This window comes from Sapajus apella, unplaced genomic scaffold, assembly GCF_009761245.1.
Source record: "Sapajus apella isolate SASKATOON/1434 unplaced genomic scaffold, GSC_monkey_1.0 scaffold21, whole genome shotgun sequence".
Taxonomy (NCBI): Eukaryota; Metazoa; Chordata; class Mammalia; order Primates; family Cebidae; genus Sapajus; species Sapajus apella.
Genome location: NW_022436961.1, coordinates 5,604,378 through 5,628,183, shown reverse-complemented (window position 1 = coordinate 5,628,183; position 23,806 = coordinate 5,604,378). Strand labels below are relative to the sequence as shown.

Below are 23,806 nucleotides of genomic sequence, written 5' to 3'. Positions count from 1 at the left end.
TTTTTTTTTTTTTTTTTTTGAGACTGAGTCTCATTGTGTTGTCCAGGCTGGAGTGCAGTGGTGTGATCTTGGCTCACTGCAACCTTTGCTTCCCAGGTTCAAGCAATTCTCCTGCCTCAGTCTCGTGAGTACCTGGGACTACAGGTACTTGCCACCATACCCGGCTAATCTTCTTTATATCAGCAGAGAGGGGGTTTCATTGTGTTGCCTAGGCTGGTCTCAAACTCCTAAGCTCAGGCAATCCACCTGCCTTGGCCTCCCAAAGTGCTAGGATTACAGGCGTAAGCAACTGTGCCTTCACTGACTTTTGAATAGGGGAGCTTTTTAATTTTAATTGCAAGGGTAGTGGTAAATCCAAGCAACTTTTAGACAACCTATTAATTTTTTCATTGCAATATCATTCACTTACTACAAAATTCACCATTTTAAAGTGTATAATTCAGTAGCCTATAGTATTTTGTGGATTTTTTTAAAGTTTTAAATTAGTTTTTTGCTAATTTCATATTCAACCAGAAATATAAATACACTTTCTTTTTTCCCTTTTTTTTTTTTTAAATAGAGATGGGGGTTTCACCATGTTGGCCAGGCTAGTCTCGAACTCCTGACCTCAGGTGATCCACCCACCTTGGTCTCCCAAAGTGTTGGGATTACAGGCGTGAGCCACTGAGCCCAGCCTATAAATACATTTTCAGAACCTAACAGACCTTACTGATATAAGCTTCCTTGGAAAGTCGCAGTCTAAATGTTTGGTAAGCCCAGCTGATGACCCACAAACTAATCCAGGTGCCCAAATGCCAGCAGGTTCCTGAGATGGTCATAAGCAGCCTTCTTCAACAGCCCTACTCCTTATCTGCTGTTGGCTGGGGGCGCCCCCCTGCAAGACTGACCTTTGGCCGCACTCCTAGAAATCCACTGCAGTTATCTGCCCCGCAGTGGCACGCCGTTCTGCCGTTGCCCAGACAATCTAGGTTATAATTAAATGTTAACTCCATCCCTGAAACACAGGAGAAATAATTATTCATACTTGAGTCATGGGGAAGAGAAATGCTGTCACAGGCACACTCTCCTAGTGAAAAAAGAGACATCATTCTGGCATGAAGGCATTTCCCTTCCCAGTGTTCTACCTCATTGATAACAGTGATGGTAAAAAAAGAAAAGGAGAAAAACAGAAGGAAAACATGTTCACCCATGAACAATGACAGCAACACTACATGTCCTAAAGAATCATGTCCTTTTCATAGAAGTGGTCAAAACCAGTGTGATAGGGTATAACAATCTGCAATCTGTGCTCAGGAGAATAGGTTCTAGCTCAGCCTGCTTTTCTTTTTCTTTCTTTTTTTTTGAGATGGAGTCTTGCTCTGTTACCAGGCTGGAGTGCAGTGGCGCGATCCTGGCTCACTGCAACCTCCGCCTCCTGGGTTCAAGCAATTCTCCTGCCTCAGCCTCCCGAGTAGCTGAGACTACAGGTGCCTGCCACCACGCCCAGCTAATTTTTAATTTTTTTAGTAGTGACCGGGTTTCACCATGTTGGCCAGGATGGTCTTGATCTCTTTACCTTTTGATCCACCCACCTCAGCCTCCCAAAGTGCTGAGATTACAGGCGTGAGCCACTGTGCCCGGCCAGCCTTCTTTTCTATAGCTAACTCATACTTGTTTCTAAATGAACAATATGACCATGGAATTGTGACAACACTATTTCCAGTAATTAATGCCTTATATTCTGATCAACTAAAGATCCAAAAAGAAGGTTTACTGCATGCATCAAAGATCCAGGGACTCAAACTAGGGCCTCCTAAGCTTTCTTCTAGCTGGGCTTGAACAATCCACAGTGGGTTCTAGAAACATACTTTAAATCTGTTTCAGCTATAGCATTTCTCTTCTCACCTATTATTCTACAAAGTAAACAAAGGAGAAACCAAGTTTTATTGTTCAGATGTTGGATGGGTAAGGAAAAATGAAAGCAGCAGCTCTCGCTTCAGAGGCTTTTATGTCCAATTTGAAACAGAAGGATCTTTCAAAGTCAAAACAACAAAAAACACCAGCAACTAAGGAATCAATTGCTGTTAACACAAACTAATTCCTGTTAATATGTTTTAAAAAGAAAACAACAGCTAAAACATCTGGCTACACTGTACAGACAGCAGCTGACTTGGAGAATTCATTCAGCAGGACTGTGGACACAGAATCCTGTCATACCCACTCTTACATAAAAGTTCTAAGTTTCCTTTTGCACATATAGATGTTTACCTCTCACTGGCAGCTAACACTAAGTTCTAAATATAACATTCCTCTTATTTGAATAAGTTTTCTAAATATAATCTTCATCTTATTTGCATAAGTTCTTGGGCATCAAGCCTTGAAGAGCCATGTCCTGGCTCTGAAGGATCTTGTTTCTTCCTAGGGAGGTAACCACGGCTAACAAGTCACTTTTTTACCTGCAGGAATATCACAGAGAGCAAACAGTCCGACTCGAACATCTCCGTTCACTGTCCACTTTTGTGTTTCACAGTTAGGATTACAACTGTGGTTCATGAAGCGAGAATAATTTCCTTTTGGGCCGGCATCAATTATACGGTCCTTCAGAAAGAAAAGAAAGGTGCCTTTTACATAAATTAAGTCTCTCCCAGAAACATCCAGCTCAGTCAAGGATCATAGGCAGCAGCATTTTGCTACCAGCTGGTGTTTGACAACTGACAAATCAGGAAATGTAAGGCTGTCTGGGCAATTTACTAAGTTCTCTCCTTTATTTGATGACCTTCAAGTCAAAGTCAAGTAATTAGGATAAAGTGGGATTTAGTTGCTTTTTAAGTTTGCTTCTAGAAACAAGTAGACCATGGAATAATGCTATTTAGAAGATTAGTGGGCCAGAGGTTTAGGAATGGCATTTTCTGATTAGAGAGCTCAAAGTACTGATAAGTACTCTGGTGTTCTGCTGTCAGCCCTCCTTTCCCGCTCCAAGCAGGAAGCAAAACTAGTAGAGGAGGGGATATGTGAGAGCTTAGGCCAGAAAGAAGAAAGAAAATGGAGAAACAAAACTTGGAGATCTGTTTGATGAAGGGACACTGTTTGGAATATTCTCCAGTGGTTATCTATTTACTCTGTTTTTACTTATATAAGTTCAAAATACATTTAAAAGCTGAATGTTTAGGTTTCCTGAATTTGAACTCTAATACTCTTGATACGCTCCAGAGAACTGAGCCTCTTAAGTGCTGTCAAGAAGGCTAGAGGGGCCACTGGCAGGGAGGATAGGGTTGAAGGAGCCAGATCTCAGTAATCATAAAGAATGGCATTTTAACTGATATTTATGAAACATGTTTATGAAAGTTGTAAAACTTTCAAACAATGAAATATCAGTTAAAATACTTTTAAGCTCTCTTTCTTACTTTAATGATATTCAGAATCTCAGTTCTAGAGATGCGATAGCCTGGAACACAGGAAATATGGGTACTAGTCTTGGTTCTCAAAACTGTTAACAAAATAGTCAACAAATCACTTATCATGGCTGGACATCAGTTTCTCGTCCTCTGTAAATCAGAGAACTGATGAAAAAATTAACTGAGATAATGGATGTAATATGTATCAAATAGGTCTTATGACTGTAGGGATTAAACTAGCAGTTTTACTGTCATTTTTCTTTTTTTTTTTTCATGCTGCTGATAAATACTGTCATTTTTCTTATGACAACATTCATTATTTTCCTCTTTCTTCCTTCTTTTTTTTTTTTTTTTTTTTGAGACAGGGTCTTGCTCTGTTGCCCAAGCGGGAATGCAGTGGTACGATCACAGCTCACTACAGCCTTGACCTTCTGGGCTCAAGTCATCCTCCCACCTTGGCCTCCTGAGGTGCTGGGACCGCAGGCACATGCCAACATGCCTGGCTAACTTTATTTTTATTTTTTTGTAGAGACAGGGTCTTCCTATGTCACACAGGCTGGTCTCAAACTCCAGGGCTCATGTGATCTTCTCTTCTCAGCTTCCCAAAGTATTTGGATTACAGGCGTGAGCCACCATGCCCCACCAAAAAGTGTTAATATACAGAACAATTTGGAGTTTAGGCTACCGCAGAACTTTAGTAATGGTCGTTTATAACTTAGAATTAGAGAGTTGATTCTCTACTTCAGTATATTTTCACTCAGTGTGTTCTCACATGACATGTACAAGGCTTCAGTAATCATTCATTTTGTACTCTGGTGTAATTAGCACATTATAGTAGGCACTACACTAGCAACTGCAAATCATTATGCTCTGCCCGAAGAAAAATCAAATTAAAAGAAACTGAGTTCAAATTAAGACAATGAAACAAAAACAAAAATCCCTTTTTCTTACAAAAAAAAAAGCAATTTTACCTTGGTAACAGTTAACATATAAAAATTAGTTACACTGTTCTCGTGGGCTCGCTTGATTCGCAATCTGCATTCTTCTTCATCAATTAATTCACCGACGTATTCATTTACAAATTCACCCTGGAGAGAAATGTGCAATATGTAACTTAAAATCAGCGTATTATATAAAGCATTGCTTAACAACACATGTATAACCCAAGATAATTAAAGAGAACCCTGAAAATACAACTTCAACCTTAGAAAGAAATGGCTATTTATTCAAGTGGCATTATTTTTCTGGTGTAAGTGCTTCATAAGGTGACAATCTGCTTGCCTTTTTGCGCTGACAATACCGTTTTTATAGCCCAAGTGACAACATGTGGTGCATCGCTGGGTTTAGGATAAAGCTAGCTCTAGCCTTTGAAGCTAGATTGTAACAGACTTTACTAGTTTGTGGCTATGCGGGTTTCGGGGTAAGACCTGGAAGAGATCTGAATCTGAAACAAGTGAGCTCTGTTTCTGTTTTTAAGCTTCTTTTGAAGTAATTACTGACATTCAGAGGAAGTGACAAAAATAGTCTATGGGAAATCTTGGTAACATTCACTCAGTTTCTCCCAATGGTAACATCTGACATAACTACAGTACAATATCAAAACCAGAAATTTGACTTGGTCTAATCCAGACTACCAAAATTACATGCATGCATTTGTGTATGTATACAGTTCTATGCGGTTTTAGCAGGCATGGAATCACGTAATCATCACTGCAATCAAGATACAGAGCTGGTGCCTCACCACAGAGATTCCTTGTGACACTCACTCCTTTATGATCACACCCTTCCTCCATCCTTCCTCCACTCATCCCATCCTGGCTCCTGGCAGTCACTCATCTGTTCTCCATCTCTAGAATTTTGTTATTTCAAGAATGTTTTATAATGGAATAATATAGTACAGCACCTTTTGAGATTGGCTTTAAAGAAAAAAACTCAGGCAAATTCCCTTGAGATCCACCCAGGGTACTGAGTGTATCAGCAGTTTGTTCTTTTTCAGTCTCTGAGTCGTGTTCCACAGCGTGGACGTACCACTGCCGTTTGTTTAGCCATTCACCATGGAAGAACATTTGGACTGTTCCCAGATTTTGGCTTTACAAATAAAGCTGCCACGAACATTCTGGTGAAAGTTTTCGTGGACCATAGATTTTCGTCTTTCTGGATAGATGGCCAGGAGTGCGTCTGCTGCACCAAATGGTGAGTGTATGTTTCCTTATTAAGGAAATTGCCAAACTACTGTCCAGAGTTGCTGTCCTGTTGGATGCTCCCACTAGCAGTTCATGAAATCCACTTTCTCCATGTCCCTGCCTGCATCTGGGATTGCCACTATTTATCATTTTAGCTGTTCTAACAGGCATACAGTGATAACAGTGATAAGCTCCTTTTAAAATAAGAGTAAATATTGTACATTCAACATTTTGTGTTTATAATTACATTATCATTAACCTTTCACCTCAGAAGTTTTGCTGATTCAATCTAGGTCAACATTCTCTATAAGGATTTGCCAGTCTTACTAATATACTTTAGAGGAAAATAAATGTCTTGAAAAACAGAAATGAATTGGCTTATTTTATCAGATTTCTGTCCCATTCTCCCTCCCTCCCCCACCTCACAAATTTCCACTAGCCTTTCTCACAGCTCTTAGTATTACAGAACTATTGGTAGTCAATATCTAAAGAGAAGTACTGCATCACTTTTTCTGATTGTGGAAAATTATTTAGAACATAAGCCAATGGTTTTAAAAATATTTAATCTTTTTCTATTGATAAACAAATATTATTCTATAATAAAGAGAAAAGAAATAAATGGTTAAACTAGAAGGGCCCGAACTTCCCTGCCTCTTCCTTGGCAGCATGGGGAGAATGAGCTCAGTGAGGAGCACTGGTTTACTTCACGGAGCTACATACCGTTTCAGCTGTAGAGCAGCCACCACCAGAGGTGACCTCTGGCTTTTTCTCTCTCCTATTTTTATCTACTGTATAAGCTATGACAAGGAATTCAGTTAGAAAAACAAAAACAGGCTAGGTGTGGCGGTTCACGCCTATGATCCTAGCACTTTAGGAGGCTAAGGCAGGAGCACTGCTTGAGCCAGGAGTTTGAGATCAGCCTGGGCAACACAGTGAGACCCCATCTCTACAGAAAATAAAGAATATCAGCCAGGTATGGTGGTGCATGTCTGTGGTCCCAACTACTCGGGATGCTGAGGCAGGAGGATCACTTGAGCCCAAGAGTTCAAGGCTGCAGCGAGCTGTGACTGTACTGCACTCCAGCCTGGGTGACACAGCAAGACTCTGTTTCAAGGGAAAAAAATAAAATTCATCTGTAACTGCAGCACCATAAAGTTAATTTCTTTCACTTTTTCCTTCCAGTCCTGTCTCACAAAGGACATGGACATTTTGCACCTATCAGCCTCAAATGGCTTTTCCTGTATCTAGTTTGGATTTTGTCATCAGCTGATAAGCATCATTTTGCACTGTGGTATGATACTGAAGGGTAGCAGAGAATTGTACTACCATCTTGGCTGCACCTACTGTTACTATACTTGATGATGTTAGGGCTAATTTTCTTCTTTTTTTCCCCTTTTTAAAATATTTTTGAGACGAAGTCTTGCTTTGTCACCCAGGCTGCAATGCAATGGCACGATCTCTGCTCACTGCAACCTCTACTTCCACGGGTCAAGTAATTCTTCTGCCTCAGCCTCCAGAGTAGCTGGGATTATGGGTGCATGCCAGCATGCCTGGCTAATTTAAAGAAATATATTTTTAGTAGAGATGAGTTTCACCATGTTGGCCAGGCTAGTCTCAAATTCCTGACCTTGTGATCTGCCCACCTTGGCCTCCCAAAGTGCTGGGATTACAGATGTGAGCCACCACGCCTGGCCTTTTTCTTTTTTTTTTTAAAGACAGGGTTTCACCATGTTGGTCAGGTTGGTCTTGAACTCCCGACCTCAGGTGATCCACCCACCTTGGCCTCCAAAGTGCTTAGATTATAGGCGTGAGCCACCGCGCCTGGCCTTCTTTTTCTTTTTTGAGACGGAGTTTCACTCTTGTTGTCCAAGCTGGAGTGCAATGGCACAATCTTGGCTCACTGAAACCTCCACCTCCAGAGTTCAAGCGATTCTCCTGTCTCAGCCTCCCAAATTTTATATTTTTAGTAGAGATGGTGTTTCACCATGTTGGTCAAGCTAGTCTCGATCTCCTGACCTCAAGTGATCCACCCGCCTCGGCCTCCCAAAGTGCTGGAATTAGTGAGCCACTCCGCCTGGCTTAGGGCAAATTTTCTTTAGTGCAAACTATAGAGAATTTCAACCAAATCAGCTCTACTGCTTCTTTTTTCACACACTGGGGTTCAAAGTAAGATTTCATTTGAAGAAATAGTTTTGTGACTTTAAAAGCTTAATCATGATTTATTATGGTTTATACTTACTAGTCTATGAAAATGAGTAAATACAGAAAAATTAAGTGCTGTTATCAAATATGAGGAGAGCAAGTCTCAAACTTGTTATCACTGTAAGTAAAGATGGAAATGTTTCAGATGTCCTAAAAGTGACAGATCTTTAGCCTCAAAGAGTTTCTTACTAGACTTAAAAACCATTAATTGTGAATTCAATTGTGAACAAAAAATTGTAACAAATTCAATAACTTAAAAAATGCCACAGATCTGTCCTTAAAGACTGCAGCAAAAAGGCTGCAACTGAATATTAAATACCTTAAATTTTTTTCTGAGAAAGAAACAACTTCCTAACAAGAAGTCCCCAGTTTGACTGGCATACATTTTCAGGACTCTGTTCTATGTGGAAAGAAGGGGACTGACACACACATTCTATTTCATATTGGGCTTCTTTCCTATAAGTGCACCAAATAGCTTTTTTGTGTTGCTATGTCTTTATGATTACACTTTTCAATTATTGTATATTTCTAGCTATTTTGTAAAAGACCAATTGTCTTACATCAGCAATCCCTCAGGTGCTAAAGAGCAGGAAAATCAAGATTGTATTTTATTCTCTTGATTATATTATTAATTTAATGTTATCTTACAACACATTTTAGAATAAGTGCAACTACTATTAAAAGGGGTTAACACAATATTAAAGTGGATGGATTTCAGGACGGCCCCATGAACTCCTGTGCAATCATAGGCAAAAAATTCTATATATGATAACATGACACTGAATTTATATAAAACATTTTGCATTATACAATGATGTTTTAGATGTAGTTGGCCTTTGACCAAGCAGCCCAATCCACATATCAATACATCAGCAAATCCTGTTGGCTCTACCTTCAAAATGTCAGAAATCCAACCATTTCCCTCCTGGCTCAACTACAACCCCAGTGGTACCACATCACCATCGTCTTTCTCCTGAGCGACTCTAATGGCCCCCCTTTCATCACTCTTTCCTCCGTATCATAAGTTCTCCACAGCACAGCCACAGTTATCCTTTCAAAACGCAAGTGTGGCACACAGACTCTCAGCTGGCCCCTGCGACACCTGCCTGCTGGTATTCATACCATTGTGTTGCCCCCTCACTTGCTGAGTGTGAGCAGAACCTGTGATTAGCTTCTAACCAACAGAATATGGCGTGGGTGAGGGGGTGATTCTGTGACTTTATGACCTAAGACTTTAGTGTGTATCTTCCTGTAGTGTCTCACCCCTGTTGGCTGTAAAGATGCAAGTGGCCATGCTGGGAATCCCATGTGGCAAGGAACTGTGGGCAGCCTCTGGAGGCTGAGAGTAGCTCCTGGCCAACAACAAAACAAAACAAAACAAACAAACACACTCCAAAACAAAAACAACCGGAGTCTCCCAGCCCTATAGCTAGAGGATGGAGTTCTGCCAACAACCGTGCAAGCAGGGAAGCAGATCCTTCCCTAGTCCAGCCACAGAGGAGAACCCAGCCACAGTCAGCACCTCGATTGCTACTTGGTGAGACCTTCAGTAGAGGACCCAGGTAAGGATTGCCTGGATTCCTGACCCATATTAACTGAGACATAATAAAATGTGTGTTGTGTCTTAATTTGTTAACTTTGTGGTAATATTTGTATGTGGCAATAGAAAACTAATAGATCAAATCAGATCAAGTCACTCCCTAGTAAAATCCTTGAGACATTCCCCATCCCATGGCGGATATGGCCAGTAAAGCCCCATCTTATCTAGCCACAGTGGCTGCCCTTCTCCCCACAGTCTCCTCTCCTGTGACTCCTCCCCAGGCACAGAGCTTCCTTGCTGTTCCTGGAGCATGCTGCAGCCTTTACAGCTATCTGCCTCCAGTCTGACTTGCTCTTCTCCTGCACACACCTGCGTGGCTTTCTACTACACCCAGGGCAAATGGCGCCTCCTCAGGCCTCCCTGAGCCAATCAATTGAAAAGCGCAATCCCTGTCACCAGCTAGCCCCTTTTCCAGCTTTATTTTTATTTACAGAAGTTAGCGGCACTCAGCATTATATATATGTTTATTATCTGTCTCCTCAAGCAGATCCACTAAGATAAGGGTTTCATGTGCCTTGTTCACTATTGTTTTCCAAGTGCCAAGAATAGTACCTGCCACATAGGAAGCAGCTTAATAAACACGTACCGAATAACTGAATTCACTTCAAGCAATCTGACCTACAGAAATAGGTGCACAAAGGTAGATGACCAAGAACATTCATTATGAAATTTAAAAATATTTATTTATTGAGAAATAGGTTAAATTATTTATTTACTTATTGGGAAACAGGTTAAATAAATACAGTGTGGTACATTTTACTATGATTGAAACGAGACTGTTATAAAGAATGAAGTAAAATCTATATGTATTGCCACAAATGTATTTATGATACAGTGTGTGAATGGGAAGAAAACAATGTCCGATCATATTTATGGTTAGAAAATACTAAAAAAAAAAACCTCTGTATTTTTATATATGTTTGTTTATAACTATATAGAAAAAGTTCTACAAGATTACCCTTCAAACTATTAACAATGGTTATCTTTGATGAGGAAATCAAGAACTGGAGGGATGAAGGAAGAATTTCACTCCACTATCTTTTTTGTATTATACTGTATGACTTTTCTTTACTACATTAGATGGTATTTTTAAATTACAAAGCTGATTTTTTTTAAAAGGTAGAAAAATGTCAAGAGTAATTTTAGTTTGGACACAGTGGCTCATGCCTATAATTGCTGCACTTTGGGAGGCCAAGGCAGAAGAATCACTTGGGTCCAAGAGTTTGTGACTAGCCTGGGCAACGTAGTGAGACCCTCCCCAGCTACTTGGGATGCTGAAGTGGGAGGATACCTTGAGCCCAGGAGTTCAAGGCTTGAGTGAGCTATGAACACAGCACTGTACTCCAGCATGGTTAACAGAATTGGGGCCCTGTCTTTAAAACAATAAAAAGACAAGTAAAAACTGTTTCACATAGAAATTACCAGTGTTCCCTCTCTCCTCCCCCGCCTTTTTTTTTTTTGGAGACAGAGTTTTGCTCTTGTTGCCCAGGCTGGAGTGCAATGGCACAATCTCGGCTTACTGCAACCTTCACTTTCAAGCGATTCTCCTGCCTCAGCTTCCCGAATAGCTGGAATTACAGCTGCCCGCCACCACACCCAGCTAATTTTTTGTATTTGTAGTAGAGATGGGGTTTCACCATGTTGGCCAGGCTGGTCTTGAACTCCTGACCTCAGGTGATCCGCCCGCCTTGGCTTCCCAAGATGCTTGGATTACAGGCGTGAGCCACGGCGCCTGGCCCCTTCTCTCCTTTTTATGACGAGCCACTGGTTAAATACTCAGAGTTTAAGCACATTTTATCACTGTCTTCTTCCTACCACTCCTCTCTGCTCAAGAAGTACCAAACTCTCAACATGGGAAGTTCTAAAATTTTACCATAAATCTCTGTTTATTTTATCCCTAGAACTACACCCTATTGAAGCATTCCTAAAAGGCTCAGGTTCTGGTCTCTTCCGCGCCACACAACCCCATCCCATGCTACCTTCTTTTTTTTTTTTTTTTTTTTTTTTTGCAGCAGGTAATCCGTGCTACCTTCTTAATGCTCCTTTTGGTCCTGAGGCCCCAGCCTCTCCGCTCTGTTTTGATGATCTCTGCATCAGGGTACAGCCTCTTTGTAAAGCACTGGTTCTGACAACGATCTCCAGCTGGGCACACCTGCGGGTGGCATTCATACTGCAACATTCTGTTCAGACACTCTGATTCCAAGCCACAAGGATTTTCATCAGCTGGCTTGCAGTTACAGCGGGGAATCTCTGACAGGTCAGCAACCTGGATTTGCACCTTTCCTATTACTTTGTTAGCCTAGAAAACAAAATCACAAACAAGAGGGAGGAAGCAGGTAAGTCATCCGGCAACATAAACAGGAACATCTAAAACATCCAAGCTACTACCTCATGGTGCGACTCCAAGAAAGGCTCTTTATCTTTCACCATGAATAAGCTGAGATTAATAACCATCTCTTGCCATTTAGTTGACAAAAATATCAAAGTCTCATGTGAATTTTCAAGTATTTATCCTGGCTATTTCTACTTTCATTAGATGGAAATTTCATAACTGAAAACCAGAGAAAATACGCTTGTCTGTGGGTTCTCTGAAAAAAAGGGAGTAAAACCTATAGTCTCATTTGGTGGCAGGGTAACCTGGTCGAACAAGAACAGGATTTCACAGCAATAATAGCTATGGCTCCCATCTGATGCTTCCAACAGGAGCTCTGTTTCACAGAAGACTGACAATTAGCAAAAGTTTGCACAAGTCACAAAGGGTCTTTAACCACTAAGAGAGCAATGCATTTCATCTCATCTATTAAATACCAATGTTTGCATAGTAAAGACTTTCTTATTTTATTTGGCAGTCCCAGGCCAGAGATAAAGACTTACTTTGATGTGTTTGTAGGGAGGGGGTTTTCTTGAGTTTTTTTCAATCTCTAGGGCTTCTTTACTTTCTCTTTGTGCTTTCAATTCCTGGAAACGTTTTGCAGCTTCTTCCAGTGCTGCCAATAAGACAATGCAAAGTATGTAAATACCAAAAACCAAATGAAAATTGATGGGATAGTTGTTTTACACTGCCTTCCCAATGCTTTGCATCTGGCCTGAGATGTTCTTTTTAAAATTATTTTCTGGAAGTTACTGTTTACCACCAGGATGGGGTAACAATGAAATAGGATACAACTCACTGAACACTATGCTCTGTGCATGCTGCTGCCTCAGGGAAGAGGCTCCACTTCAATGATCAGAGGTCTCCAAGTGACCCTAAGAGCAGCTTTTTGCCTTGTACTAGATTTAAATTCATTTTACTCTTACCAGAAAGCCAAACTTGCTGGCAAATTTTACAATTGCAAAAGCAGTTGTAAGGCTTTTCATGGAAGTCTTTAGTACTCTTTTGTGGCAAAGGAACTTCACTTGATTAAAAAGATTATTCTCAGGCTGAGTTTGGTAGCTCATTGCTGTAATCCCAGCACTTTGGAAGGCTGAGGCGGGCAGATCGCTTGAACCCAGGAGTTCGAGACCAGCCTTGTCAACATGGTGAAATCCTGTCTCTATAAAAAATACAAAAGTTAGCCAGGCATAATGGCGGGGACCTGTAGCCCAGCTACTTGGGAGGCTGAGGCAAGAGGACTGGTTTACCCCGAAGTTCAAGGGTGCAGTGAGCTGTGATCGTGCCACTGCATTCCAGCCTGGACAACAGATTGAGACCTTGACTTAAAAAAAAAAAAAGATTTATTCCTAGAATAATCTGTGTTTATAAAGATCACTGAAGAAATTCCTTTCAAATACACAGCACAGTCTACAATATTGAAATGTATTTCAAACCTGGTTCTAATGTGACTGGAAGCTTATAGACAGAGGATCATAATGCCTAATGAAAATTCTCTAATACCAGAAAAGAGGTGAGAAGATGTTGAGAAACCAACGCTGAAGTTGTAGTTTTGAGTCACTGTAAACATCATCCAGCTTACCTTTTTTGAAGGTCTTGTTAATACTAGTCTGCCCCTCAGCAAAGCTTTTGTCTCCTTCAACATAAGGGAACACTCTGCCCTGGTGTACCCAGTAGTAGTCATGAGAACCGAAGAAGAACACAGGGAAATCCCCCAAGTCATGTTTAAGGCCCTGGATGTTTAGTGGCACAGACCTGGGGTTGCAGATCTCTGCTGGCCACCATCTGAAAACAAAAGCAATTTTAGATCAAGAAGGCAAAAAAGAAATCACATTATTTACAAGGTTGGCAGAAGGGAAAAAAGGTTTTGTATTTTGCAATTTTCATTCAGATTCTAAGAACATAAAATGTCACATATCATTAAAAAAATTAACAAATTAATTAATGAAACAGTGCACACAGACTAAAGAAATTAGGCCTTAAACACCTGATCTACTTTCTTGTAAAAATTATTTTGTATTTATAAAATATATATCATGAAAATATGTTCTAAAATGTAATAATAAAATCATACTGAACCTACTACCCAATGATATTCCAAACCTAATTTCAATCCTAGAAAAGTTACATTTCGATGGGTGGGGTTAAAAAAAAAAAAAGAAAAGTCATGTTTCACCCCCAAACTTAATACTAAGATTATCCTTCAAGGTATAGCAGTTGATTTCTAGTCGTCAGTGGAATCATTTTGAGTATAAACTGACGCTGTAGTAAAGAATGACCACTCCCATTCAAATCAGCATTCAGTCTCTAGTCACCTCTCAGTCAAAGGTACTAGGTTTTGTATCAGTTTGTATTTCAGAATTTAGTTCATCTTAGATCATAATAGACATGGAACAGAGGACAGAATGAAAATATAACTGTTTTAGGCTATGATAACTGAATACTAGAGCAGTCACTAAATGAAACTACCTGTGAGGAAATCTGATAGTTTCTAGCAAGCAGATAAATCAGGAACTGAATGATGAAGCTAACGGTCAGAAAATGAGGCCAACCTCATGGGCTTTTGTGGTAAATATACATAGACTTAATTTTTTTAATCTCTTATTTTAGATATGCCTAATAAAACAATTTTTAACACATACTGTATTATTGAGAAGATACATGATGACATGATTGCACGCCCATATTAATATTACAGAACTTGATAAGTGTCACCTGAAAGGTACCCTGCTGTTCATCTAAGAATTAAAAACACAGGTAAGAATCCATGTTCAAATTGTAAACCAAACAAAAACCACATTTTCTGTGATCAATATGGTTCATTCTCAGGGCAGGCTCTATTTATTTCCAAACCATTTTAAGGGAATTAAATATATATACAATTACTGCCCTCACTAACGTAAGTTAGGAAGAGGCAAACATTCTGCCAGGGTTTGTTCCAGGTCCTCATATTTTCCCCTATGAAGCAACACATTGGAGTAACTAGTTATTGAAAATAAACAGCTTCATGCAGCCCACTGGGCCTGACTGGAAATAAATACATTAAGAATTAGTTCATGGGCTGGGTGCAGTGGCTGATGCCTGTAATCCCAGCACTTTGGGAGGCTGAGGCAGGCAGATCACCTGAGGTTGGGAGTTCAAGACCAGCCTGACAAACATGGAGAAACCCTGTCTGTATCAAAAATACAAAATTAGCTGGGCATGGTAGCGCATGCCTATAATGCGAGCTACTCGAGAGGCTGAGGCTGGAGAATCGATTGAACCTGGGAGGCAGAAGTTGTGGTGAGCTGAGATTGTGCCACTGCATTCCAGCCTGGGCAACAAGAGTGAAATTCAGTCTCAAAAATAAAAATAAAAGAATTTGTTCATGGATGGAAGTTTTTCCAAAACATAAAGAAGACTCTGACCTAGATATAAAATCTCATTGGACTGTGAACTTAATTGGAGCACTGTTTTGGTTTTTTTAAAAAAATGTAATTAAAAATTAAGTATTATAATAAGTCAAATATATTTTCGTATTCATAACTTTAAAAAAATTACTCTGAAGTTTATTTGAAGATCTGAAGGCTTCTTACATTGTTTTAGATATTTCTTACCTAGGAAAGTCTTAAATGTATTAATTTTCAAACTGTGCAGCCTTCTCCACACCAGAAAGATAAATGTTTTTCAATTACGAAAGCAGCATAAGGTTCTTTTAAAAATTAAAACAATCCAGAAATGTATAAGAGAAAAGTGAAAATGCTTCTCCTTGTAATCTCATGCTTGACACTATTAACATTCGATGTATTTCTTTCCAGGTATTAAAAACACATATATCAGGCCTGTAATCCCAGCGCTTTAGGAGGCTGTGTCGGGCGGATTGCCTGAAGTCAGGAGTTCAAGACCAGCCTGGCAACATGGTGAAACATCATCTCTACTAAAAATTCAAAGGTTAGCTGGGCATCATGGCATGTGCCTGTAATCCCAGCTACTTGGGAGGCTGAGACAGGAGAATCTCTTGAATCTGAGAGGTGGAGGTTGCAGTGAGCTGAGATCATGCCACTGCACTGCAGCCTGGGTGACACAGCAAGACTCGTCTCAAAACACACACACACACACACCCCGAAAACAACAATGATGTATGTACATCTATAATTTAAAAAAATGTATTAACACATTATGTATTATGGATGGCTTTTCATGTTACTGTATAGACCTGCATTATCCTTGTATTGGCTTCACAGTATTCTACAACATGGATACACCATGATTATCTGACAAATCCTCTACTATTTGGATTATTTAAATATTTGTGATTGAAATAATACTGCAATAAATACCCTTATAAACACATTTTTGCCTGATTATTCATTTTTTTCTTTGAATAAATTTATTTCAGTGGAAGTGCTGGGTCAAAGGATACACACAGTTACAGTTTTGATATGTGATGTCTAACTGCCCTAGGGGGAAGAGGTCGTTTAAATCTCCATGCCCTTACTGGCCACAAAATTATTAATCTTCTAAATCTTTGCCAATCTGTTAATTGGGGAAAAAAACTTCTCTGTATTAATGTGCATTTATTGTTAGTGAGGTTGAGCATTTTCCCATCTTTATTTCCTATTTACTATCTTTTACAAATAGGCTCTTTCTCTCTGTGCCCCTTCTTCTAATGAGGTTTTTGGGTTTTCTTATTGAATGTAGAAAAGCGAGTATCTTCCTCCAGTTTGACAGTAATCTTTTAACATTTTATGATATCTTTTGCCAGAAAGTATAAAATTATGTATGTATTCAAATTGTCAATTTTAAAAAAGAACTTAGAGGGTTTTTGTTGTATATTGAAAAATAAGTGGAGGCCGGGCTTGGTGGTTTACACCTGTAATCCCAGCCCTTTGGGAGGCTAAGGCTGGCAGATCACGAGGTCAGGAGTTCAAGACCAGCCTGGTCAACATGGTAAAACCCTGTCTCTATGAAAAATACAAAAATTAGCCAGGCGTGATGGTTCACATCGGTAATCTCGGCTACTTGGAAGGCTTAAGCAGGAGAATTGCTTGAACCCGGGAGGCAGAGGTCGCAGTAAGCTGAGATCACGCCACTGCACTCCAGACTGGGATAGAGCGAGATTCTGTCTCAAAACAAAAACAAAAACAAAAAACCGCAAAAGCAAGAAAAATAGGGGGAGGTTTGATCTTTTGATCTTAATACCCCAGATCCCAACTAAAAATGAAGTTCTAAAATTTAAATAGGTAAACATGTAGCATATTTAAAAGAGACAGAACAGGCTGGGCATGGTGGCTCACACCTGTAATCCTAGCACTTTGGTAGGCCAAGGTGGGCAGATCACAAGGTCAAGAGATGAAGACCATCCTGGCCAACATGGTGAAACCCCATCTCTACTAAAAATACAAAAATTAGCTGGGTGTGGTGGCTCATGCCTACTCCCAGCTACTCAGGAGGCTGAGGCAGGAGAATCGTTTGAACCTGGGAGGCAGAGGTTGCAGTGAGCCAAGATGATGCCACTGCATTCCAGCCTGGTGACAGAGCTAGACTCCGTCTCAAAAAAAAAAAAAAAAAAAAAAAAAAAAAAAAAAAAAAAAAAAAAAAGCCGGGGGAGAGAGAACATAGCTCTTGCTAAAAGAATTACGGTATGTTGGAAATTTTCTAGAACTATATTTTACAGCCAGGTGTGGTAGCTCACACCTGTAATCCCAGCACTTTGGGAGGCTGAGGCGGGTGGATCAGCTGAGATCAGGAGTTCGGGACGAGCCTGGCCAACATAGATGAAACCCATCCGTACTAAAAATACAAAAAGTAGTCAGGCGTGGTATCAGGTGCCTGTAATCCCGGCTACTTGGGAGGCTGAGGCAGGAGAATCACTTGAACCTGAGAGGTGGAGTTGCAGTGAGCCAAGATCACTCCAGCCTAGGTGACAGAGTGAGACTCTGTCTCAACAAGTAAACAAACAAATATATTTTACCTAGGCTTCTAACTGAAAAGCAGAACTCTATTGTGCTATCTTGAAAAGTATCTATTTTCTTAGTAAAATTGTAAATATATGCCTCAAAATGTAGAGTTTTCAAGTTTTTTTTTTTTTTTGAGACTGGGTCTTGCTCTGTTGCCCAGCCTGGAGTGCAGTGGCACAATCATGGCTCACTGCAGCCATAACCTCCTGGGAGCCAGCAATCCTCCAGACTGTCTCCCAAATAGCTAGGATGCTATGACACCTGGCACGCCACTATGCCCAGCTAATATTTATAGATTTTGTAGAGACAGGGTTTTGTCATGTTGCCCAGGCTGGTCTTGAACTCCTCAGCTCAAGCAATATACCCGCTCCAGCCTCCTACAGTGCTAGGATTACAGGCACGAACCACTGTACCTGGCCAAACTGTATCAGTATACCTGTTCAGTGAAGGCTCGTTAAAATCCTTAAAGGAGAAAGTATTATTAAAATAATGGTACTCACATACTTCCTGCTTCATTCCCTTAAGCCTCTTAATGGAATAATCTCCTTTAAATTCTAAAATGTTTTCTCTTTACAGATGGTTTAGGGCTTTCAGCTAGAACAAAATGGACCAGATTCAGGGGCAAAGAGCTATTTTGGCCAGAATATAAACTTGATTTTATTAGAAATAAGAAATCAACATATATCTAACTAAGACACAAAGAAAATATCATCTCAGGCCAAGTGTGGTGGCTCATTCCCATAATCCTAGCACTTTGGTGGGCTGAGGCAGGAGGATCACTTGAGCCTAGGAGTTTGAGATCAGCCTGGGCAATACAGTGAGGCCACACCCCATCTCACTATATTTATTCAATTTAAATAAAATTTAAAGTTTTTTTGAAAAAAATTATCTCCACTGTCCACATAAGACCTTTTATTCCAAAATCTAGTAGTCCATAGTCCATTAGTATAAAACAACTTTCAGAACTTAAAAACAAACATTGGTGGGCATGGTGGCTCACGCCTACAATCTCAGCATTTTGGGAGGCTGAGGTGGACAGAGCTTGACTCATGAGTTTGAGACCAGACTGGGCAATATGGCGAAACATCGTCTCTACTAAAAATACAAAAAACTTGCCAGGCGTCGTGGTGTATGCTTGTAATCCCAGCTACTCTGGAGACTGAGGTGGGAGGATGGCTTGAGTCAGCAGGTGGAGGGTGCAGTGAGCCAAGGTCACAACACTGCACTCCAGCCTTGGCTCAAACAAACAAACAAACAACAGTCAACCCACCAATCCCAAAGAAAAATAAAACGAAAATCAATAATGAATTAGGAACACAACCTTCCCAACCCCTTAAGAACTCAGACTCAAACATGGTGCTTTTCTTTCTTTTTTAAGGAAGTAGGTCCATGCTGTCTACCTAATCTATCTCCAAGTCACTCTGCATCCAGGGTATGAAACTGGTCTGCACAATGACTAAATGCTTCCTCTTTGTCCTTGGAAAAACTTGCCTGTAATTTCCCAATTTGACCCAAACAATCTGCTTGTAATGTAGTTTCTTGCCAGCTTTACAGTCATTACAATTCCAGCAGCCTTCTGGCATTTCTATGCTCAGGCATTCCGGGTGGAAGGAAGCTGGGCACGATTCACAGCAGAGCAATCTTCCACCTTGAAACAAATAAACAGTCTTAATAACTGAGAAAAGAGGAGAGAGAAAAAGAAAGAAAAAGGAGAAAGTTACCTTTTCTGCACATTAAATTTGATTCAAATTGGGGGGAAATAACAAAGGGACGGAATCATATCTACAGTGATGGATTAAAATAGCAAACAAACATATTTAGCTACTTTTCAGGGTTTCAGTGGCCAGAAAGTCAGAGCTTCTGAGTAATATCAAAAGCACATATGTACTCTTTACTCCTTTAACCTATGGGATATTGAGGTATCAGTTTAGAAGCTAAACTCCTAACATATGACCAAATTGATACATAAAATCTTTTGACTAAGTAGATTTGAAAGTAGGTTTTTCAAACATGTAAGTAGCAACTTTCTTTTCTCCTTCAGAGGTAAGAAAGCAAGTCATCATTGTATTTTAATCCAGTGCCAAGGTTAACTAAATCCCTTTACAATATAATTAGCAATAAAGAAAACAGCCAATAGATAGATCAGAACTTTTCTCTTTCCATAAAGAAAAAGCAAAAGGAACATAGAATCTCAAATTGGTGATTATGTTATCATTACCTTTTGATGAAGATATACAGGCTATACAGCAGTGGTTTGCAATTTTTTCATCACCAAGGATCCCCTTTTCTCTCCTCATGCACCCACATGATTTCAAGTATTTTATCAACAACCAAAACACCCGTGTGTGTGTGTGTGTGTGTGTGTGTGTGTGTGTGTGTGTGTGTGTACTCTCTCTGTATAGAGATTATATTTTGAGACAGGCTCTCACTATCTTGCCCAGGCTGGTCTTGAACTCCTGGCCTCAAGCAATCCTCCTGCCTCAGCCTCCCAAAGTGCTGGGATTACAGGCGTGAGCCACCATGCCCTGCCAAAATCTGCATTTTAAAAGTAACAATTTCTCCAATTTTTATTAGCCAAAAAAATATAAAACTGCCAGTCAGAGATTCTGATTCCAATAACAAAACTACTATTATCATATTAAATTGTTAAAATCATAGCCAAATTTTAATAACTCATGCAGGCCGGGTGCAGTGGCTCACGCCTACAATCCCAGCACTTTGGGAGGCCAAGGCGGGCGGATCATGAGGTCAAGAGTTCAAGAGTTCAAGATCATCCTGGCCAACATAGTGAAACCCCGTCTCTACTAAAATATAAAAAATTAGCTGGGCGTGGTGGTGTGCGTCTGTAGTCCTAGCTACTTGGGAGGCTGAGGCAAGAGAATTGCTTGAACCCAGGAGGCGGAGGTTGCGTGAGTGGAGATTGCGCCACTGCACTCCAGCCTGGCACCTGGTGATAGAACGAGACTGTCTCAAAAAAAAAAAAAAAAAAAAAAAAAAAAAAACACCAAAACTCATGCACCCTGATTCTGTACAAATGTGTAATTCTGTTAGATTTTCTGAAATATCAAACACAGTTCAAAAATTTTGTTTACATAAATCTCCTCTGACTTTATATTGAGAACCACTGCTTTATAGCATAAAATTAGGTAGTTATCAGTACAGAATGACGTATCATATGCAAGGAGCTCCCTTCAAGTTCCCTATCAAAGCTCTTTCCTTTTAGATACACAAAATACTCTCTGGATTGAGACCAAAACAGGTGCGGCAAACAAAATAGTCTGAAATGCTAAGAAATATGAAATTCTGGGAGGAAATTAGGTATTTCTAATATGTTTTTAATACGTGACAGAGAATGTGGTTAACCACTGAAGACGAAATATAATAAAGGCATTTACTGCAAAAAATGGATCTTTTCATTGGAAAATCAGGTCTATAACCCATGAGTGTACCGAGATTTAAAGTCTCATAAGCAAAAAGGTAAGAGCCCTCTATAAACTTTATCAAATCACATGCTGCAACCTTCTGAGGGCTTGCTACCAATTTTCCAGAAAATCTTGTCTTCCTATATTTTCAAACTTCTGATTAACATAAAACCAAAAAGAAAATCCATATACAACCCACGATGAATTAAATTGCTATATTTCCTCTGCTTAAAAGCTTTTACTTCAATCATCAGGATTTTTTTTCCTTGGATTACATCTCAATGTGGATTAACTATTTCAATTCACCAACCTAGAGATCAGATGCTCAAGTGCTCTAAACTTAGGTAGGGAATTCTTCTATAAATTTAAAGTAAAATGAGATTATTCATTTTTTTTCTTGCTTTTGTCAGCATTTTTGCAAGCAGAGATTATTCATTTTTTTGCATCAGAAAGGAATGACCAGCAGGAAGAAAAGTCTGCAAACAGCTTTAGAGGACATGTGATTATTAGCACTGATGTAGAAAAGTCAGGCCGGCCATTTTTAACATTATGGAATATTTCTTAATTTTAAGTCTTATTTCAGAGGAAATACAGAGCCAGAATCATCAGAGAAAAATCAACATGATAAAAATGTTTAAAATACACAAGGGAAATAAAAAATAAATAAATAAAAATATGAATGGTCCACCTTGGTGCTATGCAAGAAAACTAGGATGCAAGAGAAGTAAGATATGGTTCAAGCTAGGCAAACAGAGGGCTCAAAATAATTTCAATTCATGTCCAAGTTAATACTGAGTACTGAAAACAAAATAAGCAACAACTGAATTAATCTAATTTTATACAGGTCCCAGTAGGAAAATAAAGCATTTCCTAAAATGTCTCAGGCAGAATAACTATGGAGTAAGTCAAACCTATGTTCATTTTATGTTTTGGAAGTATCACCAATAAAGTGATATAATGACTGGGGAAAAAAACCAAAAAGGCCAATAGTCTTATCAATACTTCTAATATGTTCAATCCACCTTGCTTAGCTGTCCTTTCTTTTAGTCATGAGTTGCCACTTCAGATGTCTGACAAACAGCAAAGATACATCAAACAGGCAACACAACTTTTTCAAAAGCCCATGTCAGGCCGGGCGCGGTGGCTCAAACCTGTAATCCCAGCACTTTGGGAGGCCGAGGCGGGTGGATCACGAGGTCAAGAGATCGAGATCATCCTGGTTAACACGGTGAAACCCCATCTCTACTAAAAATACAAAAAAAAAATTAGCTGGGCATGGTGGCGCGTGCCTGTAATCCCAGCTACTCAGGAGGCTGAGGCAGGAGAATTGCCTGAACCCAGGAGGCGGAGGTTGCGGTGAGCCGAGATAGCGCCATTGCACTCCAGCCTGGGTAACAAGGGCGAAACTCAGTCCCCACCCCACAAAAAAAAAAAAAAAAAAAAAAAACCCGTCTCAAACACACATTGTGTGTGTGTGTGTGTGTGTGTGTGTGTGTGTGTGTGTGTGTGTGTGTGTGTATTTAGTTACGAGTAAAGTTTTCTTGAAAGATTCTGAACCTGGCCCCAGATCATAATGGGAATGTATATAGGAAAAGGCCCTCACCTTTCAAGCTCATTTATTTTTCCCTGTGGGATAATAACTCCCCAAATAATACACCTTTGTTAAATCATTTTTATAACAGGTAGGTTATGGAAAACTAAACATAATATAAAGTTCTCTTCCATAGGTTAAATTAACTGGGAGAATAGAAATATACATTTAGCTCTTGGTACTGTGTGGATAATTATCCATCAACAATTCAGCTAGGCTACCTTCCAGCATCCAGTATTAGGGGTATTCTCCCCCATCAGCTTCCCACCAATGTTTCCTAAGGGAAGGGCAACTAGTTTTCATAGCATCTTAACCAAACATTTAAGAAGCACAATGACAGAATGTCAGATACACCTTTTTGACAGAATGTCAAAAAGCAACCTTTTAAGTATCAGTATCTTAGTTTCCTTCTTTTAATAACCTACCTTGTTATTTAGTTGAAAGTTAGTAATAAATTATAACCTATCTTTTCTATTCCAACTTGAATGATAGTTTCACACCAGGAAAAAGAGAAAGAACATTTAGAATATGATTTTATATTTATACTGACCAAAATCCTAGTCTTCCTATTTTAATAACTTATAAATATGGAATGTGTGAAAATTTATTCAAGGGAAGAATAAGTAAAAATTTGCAATAATGGAATTATTTTAAGCCCTTTTTAATAATTGTGCAGCCATATGAAGACACAGTCACAACCACCAAGGCAGAATTTACCAAAAGCAACAGATGGTGCTTGACAGGCATACATTTCCCCCCTACATTGAAAGAGAAAAAAATAGGAAATGCAAAAATAAAAGCAAGAGAAACTATTTTGATTATTACCTTTCTCACATTTCTTTTTGGAAGCTGACGAAGAAGGAATCATAGGTAATTTCATCAACTCAGCACGATTTGATTCATTCAGTAGGTAGTGGGACTTATAGGCATATGAACTGAACATGGGGTCTGAATGGTCCTGAACTATCAGCCCTATACGAAACAAACAGAAAGAGATGAGCTGCAATGAAACTACCCATGATTCCATGAGGAAAAAATAAACCAACACCTATTATGTATGCTTCAAAGTTGGGGTGGGGAGGGTGAAAATGAGAATATGAAGAAAAAAGAAAGATCTGACGGAA

At 39.6% G+C, this 23,806-nt stretch overlaps 1 protein-coding gene across 13 annotated transcripts in view; it reads right to left on the bottom strand.

The window, feature by feature from the left end:
- The window catches only part of NSD3 (nuclear receptor binding SET domain protein 3), a 116,288-nt gene that overhangs the window by 3,560 nt on the left and 88,922 nt on the right, over positions 1 to 23,806 (bottom strand). For 6 of the 13 annotated variants that reach the window (XM_032288173.1, XM_032288179.1, XM_032288172.1 and 3 more), the window contains exons 15-22: positions 23,508 to 23,654; positions 19,161 to 19,344; positions 13,313 to 13,515; positions 12,234 to 12,346; positions 11,389 to 11,658; positions 4,346 to 4,462; positions 2,436 to 2,577; positions 888 to 994 (exon numbers count right to left, since the gene is read on the bottom strand). In XM_032288173.1, the coding sequence (XP_032144064.1) occupies positions 888 to 994; positions 2,436 to 2,577; positions 4,346 to 4,462; positions 11,389 to 11,658; positions 12,234 to 12,346; positions 13,313 to 13,515; positions 19,161 to 19,344; positions 23,508 to 23,654 (1,283 nt within the window). The remainder of the gene's footprint in view (positions 1 to 887; positions 995 to 2,435; positions 2,578 to 4,345; positions 4,463 to 11,388; positions 11,659 to 12,233; positions 12,347 to 13,312; positions 13,516 to 19,160; positions 19,345 to 23,507; positions 23,655 to 23,806) is intronic. The other 7 variants (XM_032288174.1, XM_032288175.1, XM_032288177.1 and 4 more) reach the window with 4 other exon arrangements.